This window comes from Octopus bimaculoides, chromosome 4 (genome assembly GCF_046866305.1).
Source record: "Octopus bimaculoides isolate indiv1 chromosome 4, ASM4686630v1, whole genome shotgun sequence".
In the NCBI taxonomy this organism is placed as follows: Eukaryota; Metazoa; Mollusca; class Cephalopoda; order Octopoda; family Octopodidae; genus Octopus; species Octopus bimaculoides.
The window spans coordinates 105898905-105918796 of NC_142931.1; the positions used below are offsets into that span (position 1 = coordinate 105898905).

Consider the following 19892-nt stretch of genomic DNA (forward strand, 5'->3'; position numbering starts at 1 on the left):
CTAACCTGATCAACATTCCTGATAGAATGCAGTTATTTGTAGCAGTCGAGAGCAGAAAGCCAAGATGACATTTGTGGGAAGACAAGCCATTTAAATGCTTCCCATCCCATGCAAAGAAAGGAAAAACCCTGCTACTGCAAACACCTTTAACACAACACCAATGACAATATCAAAAGCACCAGCAATAACAACAACAACAACATCAGTGCCAAGAGCAGCAACATCCCAAACATCAATAGAAAGAGCAGCAGGAAAGATCCATTCAACAACATCAGCAGTAAGCACCAGTACCACACCTGAGAAAAACAATAACACCACTTGCACCATTACAATCAAGAGAAGCCTCATCCACATTAGTCAACTAGACCATCAGCTTAGAAATACATGACTGTGCTGACATACTTAATGATAATAATCAAACAAGCAAGACCAAAGGTCCTTCCTGACCCATTGTCTTATAAAGTCAGTTTCCCAGATTCTGCGGCATATATATTTTGTCTCCCCAGCATGGGACTCTTGTCTGCCACAGGATTACTCATTTTTACTAGTTGAGTGGCAACATGAAATGAAGTGTTTTGCCCAAGAACACAATGCATCACCCAGTCCAGGAATCAAAACCTCAATCTTATGATCATGAGTGAAACACCCTAACCATTAACCCATGTGCTTTCACAACAACAACAACAATAATAATAATAATAATAATAATAATAATGGTTACAAATTTTAGCACAAGGCCAGTACAAATTTTAGCACAAGGAAGATAGGGTTAGTTAATCATATCCACCCCAGTACTTGACTGATACTATGATTTATCAACCCTGAAAGGATGAAATGCAAAGTTGACCTTGCAGATAATTGAACTCAGAATATAAAGAGTTGGGAAAAATGTTACTAAGCATTTTTTCCTACACTCTATTGATTCTGCCAGCTTGCCACCTTAATATATAATAATTGTAACGAGATATTTGATATATAATGACAATAATGATAATTCTTTCTGCTACAGGCACAAAACCTGAAATGTTGGTGGAGGGGCTAGTTGATTACATGGACCCCAGTGCTTAGCTGGGACTTATTTTATTGACCCCGAAAGGATGAAAGGATAAATCAACTTTGGCAGAATAATAATAGTGGTTATAAATTTTAGCACAAGGCCAGTAATTTTAGGAGGATAGGGTTAGTTAATCATATCCACCCCAGTACTTGACTGATACTATAATTTATCAACCTTGAAAGGAGTTGTAAGAAATGCCGCTAAATATGTTTTCTGACATGCTAGTGATTCTGTCAGACTCGCCGTCTTTATATATAATAGTAATAATCATAATAATAATACATAATATAGATACATAAAATAATATATATATTATAATAATAAATACATATCAGTTTAGAGACAAATTTACATTTAACAATTAAGTTTTTGACTCTACTCTTGTATTCAACTTCTTACCAGTATTTCTAATTTCTTTTAGAGTTCAGGTTTATACAAGTACAAAGTCTTTGGAGAAATGGATTTAGATCCTGAAATATGCTCACAGGTGTACATGGATCTTGAATATCGTAAGACATGGGACAACTATGTACATGGTGAGTGAATCAGTTGCTTGATTACATTAATAAGGTTATTATTGTTAAGGAAGTAATGTGAAGTTACATTTTTTTAAAAAATCAAATTGTATAAAAATATATTTCTTCTGAATAAGTTTAATTTTGTTGTTTGCCCATCAAATCGTTGGCTTTCACTGAAACTTGGAACATCAACGCCTGTTTTAGCTAATTCACTGTTTCTCATAATGTTAAAAAAAAAAATCTAATAAAAAATTGATAGTTTTAACATCACAGTTTTATAATAATGAAAAGTGTAAAAAATATATGATATAAAGTTGATTGTTTAATTCATGGGCTGCATGAGAGTCAAGACAATACTGCATCTGTTCATTCTTATGTTCTGGCAAATTCAAATAGGAATATCTGATTGCTGTCATTTTTCATCATTGGAGATTAGCTAGTCCCTTTTGATGATGTGTGTCCATAATACACGTGATTTACCACTGTAAGAGAACTTTGAGATACAACAGTGTTTCAACTTTATTATGCGCCTCCTCAGTCAAAGCTGCTTTGACAGACTCATAAATATAACAAGAGCATGAGTTTCTTGTTTATAGAAATCAACAAAGAAATTATTTGCTGATGCTTGCTGATGTCTGCCAAACAGGTACTAATTGATGGGGTGCACACAGGACAACAAGCATTCAAACAATAACATACCTATTCATTCTTAATACATTCTGACAGATTTGAACATGAATATGCTGCTTGCTGTTGTATTTTATCATAAGCCAGAAAATATTGAGAATGAAAGGCTATATTATTATTTTAATTTCAAAGTTTTATAACATTTCAGTTTATGAGCATTGTAAATGATATGATATAATGTAAAGTTGAGAGAGTTAACAATTTTATAACATTATAATCTATGAACACTGAACAGAATTAATTTTTAGTCTTAAAATAAAAGATATTAACAATTAAAAGTAAATAAAATAATTGCATCAATCAAATGTGTTAATATTAGTTGTTTTTTCTTTTCTTTTTCTTATGTCATTTACAGAGCTGTATGAAAAAACAATAGATAATAAAAACCTCATCTACTGGGGAGTGAAATTCCCCAAACCTATGTCTTACCGTGATGTATCCTTCAAATATGAAACTATCATTAATGATATTTTTTGTATCTTTTGTAACTACTATCAGATGTAAATGTTGTAGAATCACTATTACCAAAACCAATTATCCAATTCACTTGAGTTAGAAAATATAGGTTAGTATAGGTTAAAGCATTCAAGAATAAAGGAGTGACTGTGTGGTAAGTAGCTTGCTTACCAACCACATGGTCCCGGGTTCAGTCCCACTGCGTGGCACCTTGGGCAAGTGTATTCTACTATAGCCTCGGGCTGACCAAAGCCTTGTGAGTGGATTTGGTAGATGGAAACTGAAAGAAGCCTGTCGTATATATGTATATATGTGTGTGTGTGTATGTTTGTGTGTCTGTGTTTGTCCCCCCAACATCGCTTGACAACCGATATGCTGGTGTCTTTACGTCCCCGTAACTTAGCGGTTCGCCAAAAGAGACTGATAGAATAAGTACTAGGCTTCCAAAGAATAAGTCCTGGGGTCGATTTGCTCGATTAAAGGCGGTGCTCCAGCATGGCCACAGTCAAATGACTGAAACAAGTAAAAGAGTAAAGAGAGAGTTCTAGCAATACTTATTTTCAATCAAAATATTTTGCTATGCCAATCAAGATGATTATAAAACTGTATTCTATGGTCCACTTGTATAACAGTTTAATTATTTAGTGATGGTCTCTCCCATCTTGGACAACATATGAGTGTTCAGCTTTTGCTGAATGACCTGCACAAATAATTTGTTTATGGTGAACAAATGTATGTGTTGTACCTTAGCTCACTCCCACCATCAAATTGACATTGCCTGAACAGGTGCATGGTGTACCACGTGTCAGATGTCAAAGTGATTGATGAGCAACATGAAATGAAGTGTTTTACTCAAGAATACAACACACCACCCAGTCTAGGAATTGAAACCACTATCTCACAGTCACGAGTGAAAAATCCTTTACCACTAGGCTATTATTTAGTATTTGTGTTAATATTCGTAATACAAGGTGCAGCATAAAAACCTCCTATATTTTACACAGCCATTGGTGGGGTGATAATGGTGTCTTTGTGTAGTTAATGTTTCACTATATTTTTTCCGTTACCATTATGGTTTGCACTTGTGTATAGCATGTTTGTTCTTCTTTGGCGCCCATTGCTAGTGGAGCAGCCATGCTTACACTGTAAAGCCAGAAAGAAAAACGGCATGATCAGGCTCAAACTTCAGTCATGTGACCACAATAGTACCAACTATAAGCACGCGTGCGCAGAAGGCAGTGTGACAATAATAAAGATATATTATGGTGGGCGAAAGTGCGGATAATTTTTTACTTCCCCTCATATATATATTTACACACACACACACACACACACACACACACACACACACACACACACAGAGTTTATATACTTATAAAAAGCAAAGTTTACTTGTGTGTTTGTTTGTTTATATGTTGACCGCTGAAGACACTAAATAAAATTGATTATATTGTAGCTTTTACGCATTGTTTTTTTGTGTTAGAATGAGGCATGCAACCACTAGGCCGAAACAGCTGTAAGACTTTGTCCCTTCTTCGGTCACTAGATGCCATTTTGAATTTTTAATTGTTGATATGACATAGTGTGTCATATGTGTTTGTATATTGTCTTTATTGTCCTTTTGGTTGAAAAATAAACAGGTTAATTAACATAGTACAGTGTCTGCAAGTTGATGTGTACCACATATTCCCCTCCATTTCCTTATTGCTATATATATACATATATATATATATATATTATAGTTAAGTGAGATTCAGGTAAAACCCTTGTAGAATGCTGTACAAAGCTTGTCCGTAATTATTGGTTACCTGATGTCATCATACAGTAGAAATGCACATGCTACTGGATATACTTCAGGAATTTCATAGTATTTGTAGAGTTTATATAAAGTGGCTGTGCGATAAAAAGTCTACTGTACATACATGTATATATATATATATATATATATATATATATATATATATATATATATATATGTATGTATGTATTTGTGTATTTATGTTTGCCCCCCACCATCACCATTGCTTGACAACCAATGTTGGTGTGTTTATGTCCCCACAACTTAGTAGTTCAGCAAAATAGACTGATAGAATAAGTACTAGGCTTACAAAGAATTAGTCCTGGGTTCAGTTTGTTCAACTAAAAGCGGTGCTCCAGCATGGCTGCAGTCAAATTACTGAAACAAATAAAAGAAAAACAACAGAAAATGGAATTAACAAGATTCTTTATTCAAAATATTACAATATATATATTGTTTTATATATATCATCATCATCATCATCATCATCGTTTAACATCCGCTTTCCATGCTAGCATGGGTTGGACGATTTGACTGAGGACTGGTGCAACCGGATGGCTACACCAGGCTCCAATCTAATTTGGCAGAGTTTCTACAGCTGGATGCCCTTCCTAACGCCAACCACTCAGAGAGTGTAGTGGGTGCTTTTACGTGTCACCCGCACGAAAACGGCCACCCTCGAAATGGTGTCTTTTATGTGCCACCCGCACAAGAGCCAGTCCAGGGGCACTGGCAACGATCTTGCTCGAAAACCCTACAAGGCCAGTCAGGCGGTACTGGCAACGGTCACGCTCAGGATGGTACATCTTATGTGCCACCCGCACAAGAGCCAGTCCAGGGGCACTGGCAACGATCTCACTTGGCTTGCCCGGTCTCGGTCAGTAGTCATCGCCTCGGTGAGGCCCAATGTTCGAAGGTCTTGCCTCACCACCTCAGCCCAGGTCTTCCTGGGCCTACCTCTTCCACGGGTTCCCTCAACTGTTAGGGAGTGGCACTTTTTCACGCAGCTATCCTCATTCATTCTCACCACATGTCCAAACCAGCGCAATCGTCTCTCTTGCACACCACTATTGACGCTTCTTATGTTCAGCTTTTCTCTCAAGATACTTACACTCTGACGGGTATGCACATTTACATTACACATCCAGCGGAGCATACTGGCTTCATTCCTTGCAAGCTTACGCATGTCCTCAGCAGTCACAGCCCATGTTTCACTGCCATGTAGCATGGCTGTTCGTACACATGCGTCATACAGTCTGCCTTTTACCCTGAGTGAGAGTCCCTTTGTCGCCAGCAGAGGTAAGAGCTCTCTAAACTTGGCCCAGGCTATTCTTATTCTAGCAGTTACACTTTCAGCGCACCCACCCCCACTACTAACTTGGTCACCCAGATAGCGGAAGCTATCAACTACCTCTAGTTTTTCTCCCTGGAATGAGATAGAAGTTGTTTCCTGTTTGTTTACAGTGTTTATTGCACCTGAACATCTGCCACATACAAAAACTAACTTTGTAGTTAATCTGCCTTTGATATTGCTGCACCTCTTATGTGTCCATAGCTTGCACCGGGTACATCTTATAGAGTTACTACCTACTCCTCTACTGCATACTGAGCAAGGACATCTACCTGAAGGGGTTTGTGTTTTATCTACCTTCCTACTTATTAGGATTTTGGTCTTTGCTAGGTTGACTCTAAGTCCCTTCGATTCTAGTCCTTGCTTCCACACCTTAAACTTCTCCTCTAGTTCTGATAGTGACTGCACAATTAGTGCAAGGTCATCAGCATAGAGGAGCTCCCAGGGGCAACCTGTCTTGAATTCCTCTGTGATCGCCTGGAGGACTATGATAAATAGGAGGGGGCTGAGGACGGAACCTTGGTGGACCCCTACCTCTACCCGGAATTCATTACTGTACTCATTTCCAACCTTCACCTTACTGACAGCATCTCTGTACATGGCTCGCACAGCTCTCACTAACCATTCTTCTATCCCAAGTTTCCTCATTGACCACCAGATAAGGGATCAGGGGACCCTGTCAAAGGCTTTCTCCATGTCAACGAAGGCCAGGTACAGAGGTTTATCCTTGGCTAGATATTTCTCCTGCAGCTGTCTCACTAGAAATATGGCATCAGTGGTGCTTTTACCTGGCACGAACCCAAACTGCATCTCATCTAAATTGATTTGCTCCCTAATTAGTTGGGCTATGACCCTCTCCGTAACTTTCATAACCTGATCTAACAGCTTGATGCCTCTGTAATTATTAGTGTCTAAAGTGTCACCTTTACCTTTGTAGCAGTTTACTATGGTGCTGCTACACCAGTCATTGGGTATGACTCCTTCGTGTATCACCTGGTTCGTAATACGGGTGACTAGGCTGTAGCCAACACTGCCAGATATTTTGAGCATCTCTGCAGTGATTCCTGATGGGCCGGGGGCTTTCCCTGTCTTCATACTCTTAATTGCTTTATCTTCCCTGGTACTGTCAACTCGGATAGCTGGTCCCTCTGTTGGGTCGACATACGGAAGGCTCTCTTTCTCCCATTCATTCTCTTTATTAAGCAATCTATCGTAGTGGCATCTCCAGACCTCTTTCTTTGCAGCCTCATTTAGTGCAAGCATACCATCATCCATGCGAACACATTTCTCTCCTACAACATCACTATTCTCTCTCCTACACTGTCTTGCAACACGAAATACCTCGAGTCTTTGGTCCTCACGGCGCAGAACATTGGCAAATCTTTTCTTATCTGCTTCCCCTCTGGCTAAATAAACCTGTCGCCTAGCTTCCCTTCTGGCAGATTGGTACAATTCCCTGCTACCACCATTCTTCCAGTCCTTCCAAGCCTGTTTCTTTTGTGTAATAGCCCCGTCTACATCCTTGTTCCACCACCACGTTACTCTGGGTCGAGAGGGGACTTTACACCAGCCACAGATCTGGTCTGTGGCTCTCAACAGGTTGTCCCGCAGAAATCTCCAATTGTCTTCCACGTATATATTATGTATTATTATTACTGTTGTTATTATCATTATACATGAATGCGGCAAGCCTGGCAGAATCATTAGCATGTCAGAAAACATACTTAGCCACATTTCCTAAAGCTCTTACAATCTGAGTTCAAGTTCTGTCGAGATTGAATTAGCTTTCATCCTTTCAGTGTTGATAAAATAATGTAAGCTCATTAATTCCACTTTCTGTTCTTTGTCTATCTATCTGTCTGTTTGTCTATATATATATGTGTGTGTGTGTGTATTTATATTTATATGAGAGAGAGAGAGAGAGAGAGAGAGAGAGTAACCATCAACAAAAAGGTCAATGTGTTATACCACTTAGGTTGGATTTGATCATATGACTCAGTTAAAAAAAACCTTAACCTCATATTCAGTATGTGTATAAGAGAGAGCTACGCATTATTGACTGGAAAGGAGCCAAAGTATATGTGATCATTGCTCAAAGTGTTGATGAAGTAACAAATTTCCCTGAGAAATGGATGACAGTCAGAGTAGATGATTACTACCAAAGTTTGGTAATTAGTAAACAACCAGAAGGAGGTACAAAAGGTAATTCACTTTCTTATTTTCTTTTTCTATTTACCAAATAATATGGAATAATTGTTTTACAGCTATAAATATAGGAAATTATAATTTATTGATAAGATACAAGTCATAGAATAAGATGATAGTTTATGTCACAAATTGTCATCCATATTTTAACATGTGATACATTGTGGTATGTACTTCAACATTGGAAATAACCACACTAATCACAGTATGACTAAATAGGGTGATTAAGAAAATATATGCAGTACTAACAACTTGAAGTCATTGGTGGACCCTGCCACCAGTACCAGCCCCACCCAGACTCATCCTATTTCTGCAATTCCAATATTGCCTCAGCATTTGCATTCTCTATTATCAATTGTTTCAGGATGAGATTGATAACTAGGAGGTCTTCAAATTGAGCATCAACCAGTTTGCATGTGATGTCTCAGTAAACTCAAGACCTCTTCCCAAGTGATCCTGGATTTCACTACAGATGTTGGGATAATCAACTTCAACTGTCATAACAAGGCTCATCTGCACAGTGACATGAGTACTGTTGACTCAATGGGATATGCAACAAGGTCATTACAGATGACTGAGAGAAGTTCCGGGTGGAGGAAGCTGAGCACCTGGAAGCAACGACAATAACCTCAGCCAGGTGTTCAACATACTCCACAGAGCCCATGCCAGTCCTTAGTTCACGACAGCCCCTGGTGAAGGATACCAATGGCAACATCATCACTATGGAAACCGACCACCTTAAACTCTGGAAGGAGCACTTCAGTCTTCTTCTTCTTCACCCACCTGTCCCAATTGATCCCAGCCGTATCATCACTGCACATTCAGCTGCAACCAACAACACTTGCAGACTTGATCCTGTCACCCCACTGAAGACTGCTGCCCTGAAGAAGCTCAATGACTGCAAAGCCCCTGGAACCTGCACTTTTTCTGTGGTAATGTTGAAGGTGGACAGAGATAACATGGTCCAGTGGCTCACTTGCATCACTAACTGTGTATGGGTGTCAGAGCAGCTCCCAAATGACTGTACCCAGGTATTGTCCTCCTTTTCTGGGAACAGAAGGGCAACAAACTCAGCAGCAACCACAGGGGCATCACCCTCTTCTCCATCCCAGGCAAGCTCTTCACTAGGATCCTCCTCAACCATGCTCTTTCCACCATCAGAAGCAGTTGCCGCCCACAACAAGCCAAATTCTTGCCAAATCAATCTACCACCAACCATATTTTTGCCCTTCATCTCATTATTGAAAGATTTTGGGAGTTCCACAAAGATCGCCACCTTTACATCATCTTTGTCAACCTCAAGGTGACATCTGACACAGTCAACCCTGCATATCTCTGGAAAATTCAGAGGTTTCTCCCTCTCTCCTTTTCACCTGTCTCAGAGGCCTCATAAAGATTCGTGGACACAGGCTTCCCTTCTGACAAAAAGATATAAAAGAAAAATGGCAATTCCAACTCTTAGAAACTAAAATACATTTGGAATATTGCTTATTTTATGTGTGTCACCTGTCAGCTTGATGATTATTTTATGACAAACAAATGATCCATAAATTGATTTCTGACATACTAAAAGTGTTCTCATGTTTCACAAATTCTGGTGAAAACTGTCAAATTACAAAGTTCTATCATCATTTCAGTTGATTATTGGTTATTGAACACTACCTTCTGTCAGTAGAATGACAGCAGTATTCAAATATAGTAATTTGTTGGTTTCACTATGAATGTGTGTAATACTAGAAAGTTAATACAAAACATCACAATCAGAATTGGTTACTTGCATTACACTCAAGATTTTAAAAAAGTATGAATAAAAGGGGATAGAATATATTACTGAGTTTTGGATACACTTAAATGTAACAGGATGCATTATATTCGAGATAGCATGTAATTTTTGTAAATACTGTGATATTCTGTATAAGTGGATACAGCTGAGATGGTGGTGTCTCAGACTAAAAGCTTTTATGTCCCCATAATTTATTTTTTATACTTATATCTAATTGTGCAATATATTGCCTTGAAGTCTCTTCTATTATAGCCCTGGGCCAACCAGAGTCTTGTGAATGGATTTTGTAGACGGAAACTACATGGAAGCCTGTTATGTTTTCTGTATGTGTGTGTGTATGTAGTGTATATAAAAATATATATATGTATATATATAATGCAAGAGAGTTAGGGGTTGAGTATTCAACCCACTAAGGGATAGTATCTATCCAATATACTGCTGGGAGAGTACCCAATTATTGTTACACTAGTGTTATACCAAGTGCAATAAGTGGGTGTGGGTAAAAGGGGGGTTATTTTACCCTAAATTTATATAGCAATAAGAAAATGGAGGAGAATATGCGGTATCTATCGACTTGCAGACAGTGTGAGGGGATATATATATATATATATATATGTATGTATATTTCCCCCTCACATGTGGTGGCAGTGACTGTTGACGTACATCTGGGCACACATATGTACACATCTATCTATGCTTTTGTACCCATAGATATCTACGTATGGTTATGTACACAGGCACAGGCATGTGTATTGGAGTGTTTAAAACTGTTTATATGGTCTTATATACTGTTTGTAGGCTTTTTATGTGCCTTATATTTTTATATTTTCATTTTTCATTTATTTTTATTTTTACTTTATTCTTATTTTTATTTTTATCTTTTATTTTATATTTGTATTAAATTTTGTGAATCTCTGAAGAGGCCTAGCGAATCATGCATGTACCCCCATTACATCATTTTCATCTGCTAATTACTCCGGCGCACAGGAGCTATAGAGATAGAATGGGGCATGCCAACGCTAGGCCGAAATGGCTGTAAGTTCCTATATATTCTCCAATTGCTAAATGTACTTTATATTTGTAACCTTAATTGTTAATATGACATGGTATGTCATAAGCATCTGTATATTGTGGTTTTTGTCATTTTAGTTGTAAAGTAAACAAATTAATCAACGGAATACACTGTCTGCAAGTCGATGGATACCGCATATTCTCCTCCATTTTCTTATTGCTATATACATATATATATATATATATATATATATATATATATATATATATATATATATATATTTAGAGAGAGAGAGATATGTGTATGTATGTATATATGTATGTAAGTATGTAATGTATGAATGTATGTATGTAAGTATGTATATATGCTTGTATGTGTGTGTGTGTGTGTGTGTATATATATATATATATATATGATGGCCGTCCACTTGTGACCGAGGAAGACCATTGCCGACCTTCAGGAACATTCTGCGCTCTAGTACTAACTTACATTTTGCATTTACGGCTCCATTGGTGGCTAATAAGCCCTGCTCTTGATAAGCATACACGACTGCAAACATTGCAGATTAAGCTTCCCCCATTCACTATACGAGCCGTGCACTTTCGCGCAGCTCGCTTAAATTCTTCATGCTGGATATGGTGCTCTCTCAAAAGTGTTGATCCCCTCCTTAACCTGCTTCCTCCATCTGTGGCGATGACAGGCATTACTCTCCCAGTCAGTGTCCTGCATATCACAGGCCTTTAATGTCTACTCATATATATATATATATATATATATATATATATATATATATATATATATATACACATACATACAGGGTGTGATGGGTAAATTGTCACTATAAATTTTTTTTATTTTGTGTATGCACATTGTTTGTTTTCATTCTGCCAACTACACAGTATAGTAGGGTCAGATGCACACCGTCTGAGAAAAACAGTACCATAATGCAATTCATTCTCCCAGAAATTTGGAAACAACAAGCTGTGCTGCTTGGAATTCATGCCATAAGTTCCCATACAAACATTTCAAAGTGTTTGGGTGTCAATCTGAGGACATGTACTGAGAGTGATAAAAATCAAGCATTCAGTCAACATCATGGTGTTTCGAGTGATCACTAGTGATGGCAATATTATTCCTCCATTCATCTTCCCACATAGCCTCAGACTCAACATGGAGGCCTACATCAAGTATCTGGAGGAGGTAGTGCTGCCCTGGGTCAAGAGGGTGGCTGCTGGAAGACCCTACGTCAGACAACAGGACTCTGCACCATGCCACAGAGCAGGAGAACCCAGTCATGGCTGTCAGACAATTTCTGCGACCATACCACCCCTAAAATCTGGCAACCCAACTCCCCAGACTGCAAACTCCTTGATTATTATGTGTGGAGCACAGTTGAGTGAGAGTCCAACAAAATTCCTTGTACCAACAAAGATGAACTGAAGGCAAGAATTATGGCAGCATTCACCAACTTAAACAAGGAAACTGACCAGAAAAGTTGCAGGAGATTCTAGTCATCTGGAGGCCGTGGTTGAAGCCCATGGCGATTTTATTCAAAAAATTTACGCTTTAGTATTTCAAGATATTTTTATGTAATTTTGGTAAATATATCTGTTAGAATGAGATATCAGTGTTATTTTCATTTATACATAATTTAGACAACAGTTTATTCACCGCAACCTGCATGTATGTATATAAATATATGTTGATATATATATATATATATATATATATATATATATATATATATATATATATATATATATATATATATACATATATATATATATATATACATACCTGTATGTATGTATATATATATATATTTTTTATATATATATATATATGTATATATATATATATATATATATATATATATATATATGACTCCTACTTCTCTTCACTCCTACCCTCCTTCTCTCTTCTCTTCACTCTTGCCCACCTTCCCTATCCATCCCATCCCCCCATCCCTTACACCCATTCCCCCATACCCCACCTCTACCACCACCCTCAGCCTAACCCACACTCCACCCTGGCTTTCCCCACTCTCACCTCCCCTACATCCCAGCACCACCACACCACACCACACCACACCACACACCACTACACCACACCACCATACTATACAACACCACATCACATCACCACGCACACACTAGCACTGACCACTTCCCAGCTCCACACCATCATCCATGTCATTAGGATTGACATTTATTCTATTTGCCGGTTGGCTATTATGTTTTATGTTGCTAATTTCTTTTGTTTCGTAATATCTCTCTTCTATTTTAGTTTTCATGCAATATTATGATGATCCGAAAGGCATGATACCAACTTGGTTAATCAACTGGGCTGCAAAGGTTTGTATCTATTCTAAAAACAAATTAATTTTCAAAATAAAAAGTAAAATTACAACAAATTTGTTTACACTTTTTGTTAGAAGAATGTTAATCTAGAAGCAACAAAAGATATAATCCATAACATTTTCAACTCACACAATTTTTTTTAAATGTTTCATTGAAATAAAATACTTTTTCTTTTAACCTATGTTCTTTTCAATATCCATTGTTTTTGAAGGAATATTTATATTAGTCATGGTTTATAAGTAGAGTGTGGCACTGGAAATTTGATTTTATGTCTTATTGCTCATTTCCTTCCAGATTTGCTTTATTATTTGATTTGTTAAAACGTCTACAGTTTAGTCTTAGCAACAGGGACAATGCTTACAGTTCTTAAGGGCCTTCTCAGAATTGTGAGAAGAATTGAGTTGATGTTCCTATTAACTTTCTGCAGATTAATGATTAGAAGGGAAATATGGACAGGAAGATTGGAAAAAGTGATTAATAAAGTGTTAGTTGGGTGAGACACTATAGGGATGGTAAAAGTAGGAAAGGCAGGTATATTGAGTAGGAATGGTATGCAGTTAGTGTAGCATTTTGATGAGAAAAGGCTTGGCTTTATAAATGTATACCACTAACTCTAATAATCCACTACAGTACATAGCCAAAAGATTGAAGAAATTAAAAGAAATGGTTCATTAATGCTCATTTGTTTTCTGATGAAAGATTGGCTAAAATAAACCTAATAACTATTTTCCATGTTAAGAAAACTTCTGCAAGTTAACAGTTCATGTCCAACTAGCAGTGTTATGCTGTAAGTTTTACAAAGCCATTTGACACTTAACTGCACAATAGGCAACCCACTTAATGAAAATTGGTCCACTGTTGTAAGTAGCAAGAATTTCAACAGCTTAACTCCTTTGTTTGCAGCTTGTAGAGGGATGAACTATGCCAAGCTGATTTGTTCTACATAGATTACATGAAGACAAATACTCTCATGGAGCCTAAATGAGAAATTATATTTTGAAACTTGTCTGCACAATAATTATGACTGTAATCAAATAATTCTATAGAGCCTCTATGACAAAGTATTTTGAAAACTTGTCTGCATCTTGTCTGTAAATTTCAGCATGCTCAGATCTGACCCATGTACTTCTTTATTTTTGAAAAAAGAGACAGTATGCTAGTTATTCTGGACTTAGTATTTGTTTTCTTTTTTTATTTGGGGTAATGCTACTGTTACACACACAGACATCATTGACTACATCAAGCTACTCATGGGTTTCTACTAAAGAGCTACTCAGCTGATTGATATTCTATCACTAACAGACACATTACAACCTCTGGTCCACTGGCATGCTGTCTCCTTTTTTATTGATAAGAGCCTCAGCTTCTAGAAACTGGCTGGTTTCATACCTCTACCACTCAGGCATCCCTGATCTACTTGTCTCTCCACCTCATGTCACCGTTGGTGTGTCCATCGTCATCCGTCTTTCCCTGTTCTAACCACTATGCACAATCCTTCATTCCCAAAATGTCAGTCTGCTGGAATCTCCTCAACCGTGTCTTTCCTGCAGGTATTGATTTTCAACAATTTAGACAAAACATTAATAGCACCATTCTCACAAAGTCTCAGAGGGCCTGCAAATGCCATGGACTCTGCCCCTTCTTTCTGACTCAGCAAGTAAAAAATAAATAATTAAAATTTAAAAAATGGAAATCTAAGTTAAAAATCAAATATTAATGGTTCATTTTATTGTCAGAATTATTTTTCTGTTCATGCCATCTACTCTGGAAGTCTCTTTATTGAGACTTATTAGTATAGTTTCACCTTTCACCAATTCACATGTTGGCTTGAATGAAAATGTGTGCTTATTTTGGTAGTTTTGACTTATAAAGTCCCTCTAAGCGTGAGGCATTACTGTATAGTAATGCCCTTATATATATATATATATATATATATATATATATATATATATATATTACACTTTCTTTATATACAGTACATACACACATATTTCATATGTGGATTTTGTTCAGAGAGAAACCCTTTGTTACTTATTGCAGTAACATTTCACTGAATTTCTAACCTAGTAATATTCGTGTCACAATTTCTATTTTATTTGAACTGTCTTGTTAATGTCACTGATGTGATGAAATTTGCCATATCCTACAGGCTATATTCTTCATTACATACTAAGATCTGGTGCCAGTGATTCCAGTTTCATCAACTGCATTTAAAAACCTGGTTCAGGAATGATTCCTTGATGGACCTTTTTGTAAACACATCATTTGCAGTGACTACATAGAATTGTGAACTTGCTTAGTCTCATCTTACATATTAAGATTCCACAGGATAGTTCTCTAAAACTAGCTATAACTTTTGTCTTTGTTGTGACCACTTTTGAGCCTTTTGACTGTTATTTTGATTTTTCCAACAATTCTTTGATAAAGTCTGAGATGAAAAACAAATCATCAATGTTTAACCCATGTGTTGTCATATTTCTGTTGAAATTCAGTTTTTGTTCCAACTAATTTTGAAAAACTTAAAGAATTTATCAAAATAATTTTGTCATTATTAAGCTTCTTGATATTTTTAATAAAGAACATCTCAGGCAAATTAGATATGTAAAATGTATAAATTAGGTTAATTAGACAAAGGATGAATTAAATAAACAAGGTAAATTCTTAAATTGCTATAAAATTGCATTTTTTTTTTTTGCTCTAGTAGATGTTTGTTAATTAAATTTATTTTCTTTCATTCTTTTTTTCAGACGGCTGTCCCAGCATTCTTGACACAAATGAACACAGCTTGCAAAAATTATCCAAAATATCTTAAATCAAAAGCTGGCAAAAATTGACAAAATTTAGCATTTATAAGTTTATATTGAAAGTTTACTTTTTAAATTTCAGTTATTTCTGTACCTTTCTATACTGTTAATAGTTTCACTAGTGAAAAGGAAAGCATTGTTGCTTTCCTTTATCAGAATACAGAAATAATATTTTGTGAGTTCAATTTTCCAACACTTTTAGGAAGTTCACTTTTTCAAAATAAATGTATAACTTCATTTTGATATTTAAAAAAAATTAACACATTCCTGCATTTAAAACAGTCACATTTCTTTCTGTAAAAAGTATGGCCAAAGATTTTCAAATGTGTTATTTACAACAAAAGCTTATGGGTTCACTCTACCACTTGTTGCATGTATATGTATATATGGATATCATCATCATCGTTTAACTCGACTTGACTGAGGACTGGTGAAACCGGATGGCAACACCAGGCTCCAATCTAAATTTGGCAGAGTTTCTACAGCTGGATGCCCTTCCTAACGCCAACCACTCAGAGAGTGTAGTAGGTGCTTTTACGTGTCACCTGCACGAAGGCCAGTCAGGCGATACTGGCAACGGCCACGCTCGAAATGGTGTCTTTTATGTGCCACCCGCACAAGCCAGTGTATCTAAAGCGTCACCTTTACCTTTGTAGCAGTTGACTATGATGCTGCTACACCAGTCATTGGGTATGACTCCTTCGTGTATCACCTGGTTCGTAATACGGGTGACTAGGCTATAGCCAACACTGCCAGATATTTTGAGCATCTCTGCAGTGATTCCTTAATTGCTTTATCTACCCTGGTACTATCAACTCGGATAGCTGGTCCCTCTATTGGGTCGACTTACGGCAGGCTCTCTTCCTCCCATTGATTCTCTTTATTAAGCAATCTATCGTAGTGGCATCTCCAGACCTCTTTCTTTGCATCCTCATTTAGTGCAAGCGTACCATCATCCATGCGAACACATTTCTCTCCTACGACATCACTATTCTCTCTCCTACACTGTCTTGCAACACGAAATACCTCGAGTCTTTGGTCCTCACGGCGCAGAACATTGGCAAATCTTTTCTTATCTGCTTCCCCTCTGGCTAAATAAACCCGTCGCCTAGCCTCCCTTCTGGCACATTGGTACAATTCCCTGCTACCACCGTTCTTCCAGTCCTTCCAAGCCTGTTTCTTTTGTCTAATAGCCCTGTCTACCTCCTTGTTCCACCACCACGTTACTCTGGGTCGAGAGAGGACCTTACACCACCCACAGATCTGGTCGGTGGCTTTCAACAGGTTGTCCCGCAGAAATCTCCAATTGTCTTCCACGTTGTATGATGCTATATCCCCTTCTATTTCGTTAAATGCTTCAAGTAACTTGTCTCTAAGTCTCTGTCCATTTGCAGGGTCTTTAAGCTTCCACACCCTTCTCCTCCAAGCCGGTCTAATTCTGGGCACCCATTTTGCCTTGATCCCAAAGTCGCTAACTACTAATCTATGTTGTGGGGTATATATATATATATATATATATATATATATACACACACACACATATGTGTGTGTGCATAAAATATGGAACTCCAGAATAGCTAAATAACATACTATGGAAAATGTGTAAATAATTACAAATCAAAACAGTCACCAGTCAAAGAAACTTGTACACATTTTTAATTTATGTTCCTTTGCTGGTTTTAATCATTGAGCTACAGTTTTCAAGGGTTTTGGTAAATTATATCAATCAATATAATATATATATATGTATATATATATATATATATATAATAATATTATTAGGGACAAAATCCAAAATTACAGGTAAAAAACTCAATTAAAATCAATTTATAAAAAATTAAATTGAGCCTTATAGATAAAGTATATATAAAATATATATAAAATATATATAGTTTTAGGGAAAATAACCAATTTTCAAGAACTCATCGATGAAAATCCACTATCACATATAGAAAAATTAATAATTAAAAGCACAATAAATGAGTATAATATAAAGTAAAGTAAATATCATAAGATAAATATAATAAAAAGATTACACGTGTTTCATAACCAATTTTCAAATAGAAAAGAAATTTAAATCGATTAAAATCAATTGAAATTATCTAAAATAAGTTCTATTCAAAAATATAGCTACTCGTCAGATCGTAAGTAGAACAATAATTAGATATATATCTCAACCAACAATAAGTACCAAATGAATTAATATGATATACTTATTATATAAAGATAGAAAAATTATTTAAAAAATATCATAATATCAAAATAATAACCATTCAATAATCATCCCTTCATCCATAATAATAACATGTATATTATATACAAAAAACATCTTACCTAAATTATCATTGTTTTAAATTATCATTGTTTTAAATACAAGTTGAACGAAGTTTAAGTTTAAAATAATAATGAAGATAAAATTAGTACATATTTAACCGGTGTAATAGTTAAAGCTATACTATTTAAAGCTAAAGACGTTTATTTAATTATGATTAAAGATCAATTGAATAATAGAAAAATACAAGATTATTTATTTCTACAAACGTAATAATAAAAAATATGAATGAAAAAATTATGAATGGAAAAAATTATGAATGAAAAAATTAGGAAAGAAAAAATTATTAAGAATAAAAGGTTAAACTTTATATATATATACAAAGTTTTGATTTAAAAAAAACCTTAACGATATTATAAACTATAAAGATTAATAATTAATCAAATAATATTAATCAAAAATAATCGAAAATATATCAACACTATTCCAATCGAAGTTCTAATATTATGTTGAAATGAAACTATAACTCCTAAATAATATAGTGTTAAATAAGTTATCTATTAAAATAATCTATAAAGAACCAAATGAATAGTATAAAAACAAGAATACATATTATTTTCAAATAGTAGAAAATCTTTAGCAAAGTGAAAACAGTACTTATCCAAATTTTTCCGATATATATATATATATATATATGTGTGTGTGTGTGTGTGTGTGTGTGTGTGTGTGTGTGTGTGTGTGTGCAATGATATAAATTATCCTATGAGCTTCTACACAGTTTCCATCTATCAAATTTCACTTATAAAGCTGTAGTAGGAGACACTTACCCAAGGTTCTGTACAGTGTGATTGAACCATGAATGAAGCATTTGAAAAACAAATTTCTTAACATGGCCATAAACTCTCTGTTTATATTCTTCTTTTTATTTACATTATTTTCTGCGCACAACACCAAATAGGAAATGATCAGTTCACAGGTATTTGGTAATTAAAATTCATTTATCTTCAACTTAATTCATTACAAATTATAGAAAAATCATTCTGTATAGTGGCTGTGAAATAATAAAAACAAATTGGTTTTTATTATTGGTTTATAGTCTGCCTATGGCATAAAAATCCAATGTAGTACCAGTGATAGTAATTTTTTATACTTATCTAGTACTACCAACTTACTATTGTTATTAAATAAAATTAAACAAAAAAATTTTGGTATTTTTTCTTTCTTTTCGTGTCATGTTTTTATGTCTATAGAAAATAATATGGAAAATCATGCAAATACACAACAGTACATGGTAATTATATATATATATATATATGTGTGTGTGTTTGCATTTATGCATGTGTGTGTTTGTGTTTGTGCATGTGTATGTGAATGTATATATGTATGTCTATATGTACATATGTATGTATGGGTTTAGCAGAACAAGCAGGATAAATAGAATTCAGTACATGAGAATAAATATTATTTTTTCTTTAATCAGCAGAAATTACAAAGCAACTCGAGAGTTGAGAGTTTCACGCATGGTACTTGTCAGGTGATTAAAACAAAATCAATATGTATATATTTCGTTTTTGGATTTGGTTTACAAA

General features: G+C 35.7%; 1 protein-coding gene across 3 annotated transcripts in view; it reads left to right on the forward strand.

Moving 5' to 3' along the window:
• The window catches only part of LOC106878608 (phosphatidylcholine transfer protein), a 44809-nt gene extending 25303 nt beyond the window's left edge, over window positions 1-19506 (forward strand). For all 3 annotated transcript variants that reach the window (XM_089351148.1, XM_014927879.3, XM_052967342.2), the window contains exons 4-8: window positions 1479-1593; window positions 2618-2697; window positions 7895-8069; window positions 13154-13221; window positions 15975-19506. In XM_089351148.1, coding sequence (XP_089207274.1) covers window positions 1479-1593; window positions 2618-2697; window positions 7895-8069; window positions 13154-13221; window positions 15975-16061 — 525 coding nt within the window. In that variant the 3' untranslated portion in view covers window positions 16062-19506. The remainder of the gene's footprint in view (window positions 1-1478; window positions 1594-2617; window positions 2698-7894; window positions 8070-13153; window positions 13222-15974) is intronic.
• The last annotated feature ends 386 nt before the right edge of the window (window positions 19507-19892 follow it).